The 7,396-nt window shown below is 52.5% G+C and overlaps 1 protein-coding gene across 1 annotated transcript; it reads right to left on the reverse strand.

Annotated features, from left to right (window-relative positions):
- Nucleotides 1-718: 718 nt before the first annotated feature.
- LOC144375628 (solute carrier family 13 member 2-like) lies at nucleotides 719-7,009 on the reverse strand. Its single transcript, XM_078041079.1, has 4 exons — nucleotides 6,893-7,009; nucleotides 2,119-2,280; nucleotides 1,372-1,509; nucleotides 719-880 (listed from the first exon to the last, which is right to left on the reverse strand). The coding sequence occupies exons 1-4, from the start codon at nucleotides 7,007-7,009 to the stop codon at nucleotides 719-721; spliced, it is 579 nt and encodes a 192-aa protein (XP_077897205.1).
- Between the last annotated feature and the right edge of the window lie 387 nt (nucleotides 7,010-7,396).

Here is a 7,396-nt window from a genome sequence, read left to right on the forward strand (position 1 = left end):
CCCAAGTTCACATACAAAGTTAAAGCAGTAAGCAAAAGCCATGGTTTAGACCTTGGAGGTAGGGACCTTTTGGGACTAAAGTGAGAGGTTTTTATTTTTGCTCTTGGGTACTGGGGATTAAGCCCAGGGCCTTGCACATACTAGGCAAACACTCTATCCCGAGCTGTTTATTTCATTTTGAACAGGATCTTACTAAGTTGTCTAGGCTCACCTTGAATTTGCCATTCTCCTGCCTCATCCTCCAGAGAAGCTGGGATTACAGATGTGTGCCTCCACATCTAGCTGGTGAGAGTTATTTGGCTGACACACTGATGTCCTACCCCAAGCCTCTGTCTCCAGTCACCATCTCGGTTCAAGATTCCAGAACCCAGGTGGCTAAACTGCCCACTGAAGCTTGCCAGCCGGGCATCTCTCAAGTACCTCCAACTCAACATGACCCAAAGCATTCACTTTCTTCCTCTCACCCACTTTGCCCTTTCACCCAGTTTACCACATCCACTGGGCCGCCTATGTTCATGGCCAGAGGTCTCCCTCAGCTCTTCTTTCTCCTCCCAAGTACCGAGTTGCAAACTCCATTCCTAAACATTTCTTGAGTGCTTCTCTCTGTCATTGCTGACACCCCTGACATATCCTGTCCCATGTCATAGGCTTCTATTAGGTCCCTTTACCTCCAGTCTCACCCTTGCCAACCCCCTTTCCACACAGCAGCCAGGATGATCTAGGGGCCTGACGTGGTGGTGATGAGAAGGCATTGGGTCATGGTATTGGAGTGGGCCCAGAAAGGGAAAGTGTGCAGGTCAAAGATGGGGATGGCCCAGCTGTTGATGGCTAGCGTGATGACCAGCACTCCGATGATGTTGAGCAGGAATCCCACCTGGGCCTGGTGGGAGGAGAGTCAGTTCAACTAAGCAGATACTGAGCAGCACCATTAAGTAACCTCTCAAGTGTCCAGGGGTGCTCCGAGCCCTTCCAATAGCAAAACTTTGGGAACTCCTTCTTGTGATCTAGCCCACAGGGCTCAGCAACTTTCTTGCTATTTTCTTGACTCCCAGGGCTAACCGGGAAAAGGGGGCTCCTCATGAGCTGCAAACCTGGGCCTTGTTTTCTCTGAGTTCATCTCCCTAGTATGGGTACACCAGGCCCTCTGGATCTTCCGCATGTCCCCCATTTCCTTCCCTCTCTCATGGCCCAGGGCTGAAAGTGCTTGAAGATGTGCCAACTAGTCCTGTCCCCAGTCTTCCCTGCTGTCCCCTCACCCCCGAGGGTCCCACTCTCAGCTTGGAGACTCTCAGTGCCTTTCAGCCTTCTTGGCGGCCCAAGAAGTTGGAACTGGAAGGAGTGCTGAGACCTCCAGCCTTGCTTGCCACTCACCATATCTGACACTTTGAGGCCCCCGAAAGAGAAGACGATGGCGTTGGGTGGGGTGGCCACGGGCAGCATGAAGGCCAGGGAGGCCGCCAGAGTGCAGGGGAGCATGACATAGAGCGGGTGGAGGCAGATGGCCTGAGCCTGGAGAGGGGACCATGGGGCAGAGCTGAGCTTGGTCCCCATCCCCGAAGGAAGGTTGTGGCCCCAATACTCCTGCTTCCCCGGCCTGGGGGACAACCCCAACCCCCTGCACACTCTCTGGTCATAACCCTCCACTTCTGCAAGAAAACCCTGGGTGACCTGGGAAAGGCCCCTTGACCTCCCTGGAGGGGATGAGTGTGCTGTGGGGCGTAGTGAGGGGAGGGGCCCATAAAACAGATCTCAAAGGGGCTCGGGAGGTGTCATCAAAGGCTGTGGGAACGCGCCTGGAGAGGAAGGGGCTGGGGATGCTCCAGGGAGCAATTTTACCCGTCACCTCTGGAATGACCAGAACAGGGGCTGGGGCAGGGAGGTGGGCGAGGCCACCTCTGAGCCCCATCAGGATATTCAAGGGGTGATGTCACCAGGGAGGGGGTGAGTCAGGGGCCAGAGGGCCTTGTGGCCCGAGAGCCCAAGAACCTGGAGAAGGGTGAAAGCTCAGGGGTCCTCTGCAGGAAAGAAGAGGAGGCTGAAGGCAGGTCGTTATGCCCAGCAGGCAGAGCCCCTGGTGGGGCAGCCAGGAGCGGTGCCTGGGGGAGGGGTCCAGCTCACCATGGAGGCCAGGATGGGCAGGAAGAGTGTGGTGGTGGCCACGTTGCTGGCGCACTCACTGAAGGTGGCAACCAGGAGACACAGGAGGAAGGCGGTAGCGGGCGGTGGTACACTCTGCAGCGGGGCCAGTTTGTCTCCCAGCCACACAGACAGGCCGGATTTCTGGGGGCAGGAGGGTGGCGTTAGGAGACAGGGCTGCCCCGGGGTGCCCCCTGCCCTCTGCTGGGGGCTCTGGGAGGATCCTGCTCCTGCCACATCCCCAAGGTCTTCAGAGTGAAAAACGACTCTGAGGGGAAGACAGGAGCCACCTAGAATCAAGAGGTCCCTTCTGCTGCTCTTGAGGAACAAGGAGGGGAGGGGAGAAGGGCCAGATGAGAAACTAGGAGGAATAGTTAACTTACTGGGAATAAGGATGGGCAGAGGCAACACAAATTAGGTAACTAAATAAGCAACACAATTTATTTAGGAGTGTTATTTTTAATTTTTATTTGTTTAATTTTGCTCTACCAGGGATGTCCCTCTACCACTGTGCTGCATCTCCAGCTCATTTTCTTTTTTGTTTGGAGACAGAGTCTTGCTGAGTTGCCCAGGTTGGCTTCAAACTTGTGTGCACCACCACACTCAACTACTTTTTTGACTCTTAACTTACTAGCCGTTTGACCCTGGAGCCAATCATTTACCATTCATGGTCCATAGCCTAAGATCCCCACTCCTTCCCCTGGCCTTGCAGGACATTGGCTGACCTCTCCCTCCATCTCTAACCTTGTCTTAAATACTCTGATTGTCTCACTTCAGGCCACCTTGCCAAGCTCGCTCCTGTCCTCAGCCCTTGGTACTTGCTGCATGTTCTGCCCAGACTGCTCTTCACCCAGAGCTGGGCTTGACTGGCTCCTACCTGCCATTCAGGTCTCAGGTTGCTGTGTGCCCCTCAGGAGGCTGCCCTCCCTGCGTGCACAGCAGCCCCTCTCTGAGTCCCAGTCGAAAGGTGTTCTAGTGTTTCCATGGATTGTACAGCATGTGCTTTCCATATGTCTCCCCACTTCACGCCCCCATGAGGAATGCCCATTTCGTCAAATTCTCTCCTCCATGCACCTAAATGGTACCCGTCACATGGCACTCAGGCCTGGCTTCACCCATAAGGGAAGGGATGCACGAATGAATGAATGGAAGGTGCCACACACTGAGGGTGCTTCTGGCTGCAGGGCTGAGGGTGCAGGGAGTACGTTAGAGTTTACTGTCCCCGATTGGCAGGGACCATCAGAGGGGACCAGCATTTAAGGGTTCTGTTGCCATTTCTGCTGTCTGCAGCCCTGCACTTTTCCTCCTGGCCTTCCCTCCACCTGGCTTGCTCCCTACATCTGCCTCTGACCAGAACCTCACCGAACACCACCTGCTTCAGATTCTCCCCCGATTCCATTGGAAGAATTTGCTCCCTCCTCTGAGTTCTGCAGACTTCTTGCTGTATCTCTGTGTGGCATAAACGCCTGTCTCTGGACTGTAAGGAGCTTGAGGACAGAACCTTTGTATCCCTTTCTGGAACCCCTGGCACAGAGCAAGTGCTCCACAGACCTCTGGACAGGAAGATGGTGGAAGGTTTGGCTGGATGGGCTCGAAGGAGGAAGGCTTGGGAGGGGGTCACAGTGCGGGTAACACCCTGCCTCCGTGAACAGCCTCAGGCAGAGACCCCAAGACCAAGTTTCATTCTAGACTTTTTTTTTCTAGCTGGAACTTTAAGCAAATAGCTTTATCATCCGGTGCCTCAGTTTACATGTCTATAAAACGGAGAGAACAGTAGTAACTCCACTTATGTGGCAATAGTCACACTGAGGCTTTTGTGAGAAATAAGTGATCTAATACTTTAAGGTGCCTGGCTCAATGCCTAGCACATCAAATATACTCAATAAATGTCAACTATTATTCTGGACGCAGGTCTGAGCCTAGTGTGGGGTTTCTCCTTCCCACATTGGGGGCCACAGCCTTAGTCTAGAGACTCATTACAGAAAGCAGAGATTCAATGGGAATTCAGAAAAGGGTTCCCTTTGCATCTCTTCCTACCTTTATTTCTTCCCTCAAGAAGTACTTTCTGAGCATCTGCTCTGTGACCCTGGGATTCTGCCCTGGTTGAGATGAGGCCACTGTCCGCCTGGGGCCTACATTCTAGTGTAGGAAGTCAGAGGATAAGCAGAAAAGGAAACCAAAAGATTGTTTCAGATAGTGAATGTTCTATGACAAAAATAGGGGTATGTAATAAAGAGAGGCTGGAAGATCAGAGAGGTTTTCTGAGATGGTCTTTAGTGGAGGCACCTGGGAGAATAGTCCAGGCAGGGCGGAGCAGTCTGAGGGGCAGAGAAAAGACTAGAAAGACTACCTACCGAGGAGTGACCTGGAGGTGGAATGTAGGAGGTAGGGCATGGAGTCTGAGGGGTTGGCAGGGAGCAGAGCCTCAGGAAGGTGCTTATTCTGAGAGGTTTGGATTTAATTCCAAGTTTGATGGGAAGCCCACTTGGGGTTGTAGGCATAGTGACATGATCTTAGGTTTTGAGATCATCCTGACTGCTGGATGAAGAATGGTCCAGGCAGGGATAGGACAGATGAGAAATGACAACATCCCCACCCTGGGATTCCATTCAGAGTACAAATTCCCCAACTTATGATGGTTCAATTTAATGATTTTCCACTCATGTTGGTGCAAAATTGACATATATTCGGCAGAAACCATGCTGGAAGATTTGAATTTTGGTCTTTCCTAGGCTAGCAACATGTGGTCAGGTCCCCGTCCCCTTGGGTGATACAGGGCAGTGTCAGTGAGACACCGCTGCCAGTCAGCCACACAGTTATGAGGGTGTACACCCCTGTTCCACGGTGTCGCTAAGCCAGGATGGGTGGTAGGTTGGGTTCATAAAGTGTGTTTTCAGCTTGGCAATAGTTCAACCTAGGGGGAGTTTATTGGAGGTTACCACATCATAAAGTCGGGTGCATCTGTGGTGTTTTGGGGACAGTGGGTACACAGGGCCTGCTGGTGTGTGTGGACATGGATGGTGAGCCCTCTAGGGTGACTCAAATGAAAGAGATGAAATTATCACTTCTGTTGGGGCTGGGGGAGGAGACAGGGACCCTGAGTTTTTGGCTCAGCACAATGAAGGAGCAAGTTGAATCATTTCTTGGCAAGACTGAGGGAAGACCCTGCTGGAGAAGGTGGGCACTCAGGGTTTTGATCTGGATCTGGAGACGTGTAGGCTACTTACAGAGAAAATATTCAAGTGGGGAAGCCATCAGGGTTAGTTGAAGAATACAAAGGTACAGACCAGGGACTCAGCATAGAGACGCTTTTAAAAGCATGTGAAACACCATAAGGTCACCTGGGGGAGGGGGAGAGGGAGGGGAAGGGGAGGGGCTGGAGGGGACCCTGGGAAACCTCAAGCTTCTAGCATCAGATGGAGGAGGAGCCAGGAAAGGTGAAAGGAAAACCAGAAGGTGTCACAGAAGCCAGCAATGATGGTGGCAAAGAGAAGGGTGACTGGCTATGATGGAAGCTGCTAAAGGGTAGAGAAAGGTGTGGGGTTTGTTTGGTGCCATGGAAGCTGGTGGGGACCTGGGTCCCTGGAGCTGGGAGCCAGTCAATGAAGAAAGTGCAGGTGTGGTGTAGGCAGGGTCTTTGGGTCTGCTGTTGTGAGAGAACAGAGGAAGGAGTGTCTGGAGATGGGATGAGGGAGGGATTTTTGTCTGTTCAAGATGAGAGATATTATGGGATGTTTGTGTGCTGATGGGAGAGAGAGAGAGATCAGGCAGCGGGGGGAGAAATTTACCAGGCAGGAAAGACAGGATAATTGTAGGAGCAAAAGTCTTTGCAAGTGGGTTTCCAGGGCCCCCTCAGAATGAGGACAAGGTAGGCAGTGTCTGGGCCAGCTGTGGGTGGCAGGACCAGCTATACTAAAGGGACAGCTGGGCCTCCTAACACACTGCATTCCCACCAAAAGGCCTGGTTTTTAGCACAGGTTCAGGTTTTCCTGCGGGACCCTGGGAAAATTACTGGATCTTTCTGGGTTGTGCTTCCCCTAGGGTGGTGATGGTGGGGTTATCACACTTGCCTATTTGAAAAATGCATCAGATAGATTCCCAACAGAGACATCACTGGCTTTGACCTGAGAGGAAGTTCGTCTCATAGGTCAGCAGAGACAGTGGCAGAGCCCACGTATTCCAGCGGGGACAGCTGGTTTCAGTCTCCACGCCTCCATCCCTAGTTGCCTCTGTACAATCCTGCAGAACATCAGCACCGCATCAGTAGTTACCTGCTCCTCTAGCTCTGAGTGCCAGGTGACCTTGCTTCCACATCAGTAGATGTGGATAATAGGTGTGGCTAGCCTATTACATTGTTGGGAGATTAATACACGCAAAAGATTCAATACTGTGCCCTGCATACAGTAAGTGTTCAATAAATGTTAATTATTGATGTTATTGTCACGAGTGTTTCTGGGCCCAGGAGGGAGGGCTGCCGGGAGTACGCGTGAGGTCACCCTGCTGGCCAGGGCTGCTGAGTTCGTGGCCCGCCACACGCAGCCAAAAGCGCGCGCAGCAAGAGTTTGGGGTCTGAGTACTACGCCCCGCCCCGCCTAACTTTAAGAACGCCAGACGCGGGCGCAGGTACAAACACCGCAGGCCCGGGCCTCCAGCCACTGGTCCCGGGAGTCACACTCCAGCCCTCCGCCGGCTGCCAGCCAGCCCCCGACGCGCACGCGCATGGAGGGGCAAGCGAGCCCCCGGGCAAATCCCGCACCCGGCGCGCGGCGCCCGTGCTGTTCCGCGGCCCCGTGGAGCCTCTCGTCTTCCTGGGGAACTTTGCCTTGGTCCTGCAGAGTCCGATCACCACGCAGTATCTGTGGCACCGCTTCATCGTCGACCTCGGCTCTACTATTGAGCCACAACCCCAGCCCAGAAAAATGCCATCTTTGATAAATGGAAAATATAGCCTTTAAGTAGCCAAAGTAATTAATGCACATTATCAACTGTAAATATTATTAGTAATTGGAGCAAAAGACAAAAGTATGGCTCATAAACTAATTGCTTCACCCCTTGGCCTCCCGTAGCCTATCCATAGTGCTCTTAAACAAAGTCCATGCCGTTAATGCCTGGATACTCATTTCTCTGATAAGAACCACAGGTCCTGCCTCAAATATCTCAGTCAACTTTCATTTTTATTTATTTATTTATAAAAAGGCAGTCTTCTCAGACCACAGGAAGTTGCTGCTTGCTCAGTTCCTCTCTTCCCTGCTTCCTCATC

Source organism: Ictidomys tridecemlineatus, chromosome 3 (genome assembly GCF_052094955.1).
Source record: "Ictidomys tridecemlineatus isolate mIctTri1 chromosome 3, mIctTri1.hap1, whole genome shotgun sequence".
Lineage (NCBI taxonomy): Eukaryota > Metazoa > Chordata > Mammalia > Rodentia > Sciuridae > Ictidomys > Ictidomys tridecemlineatus.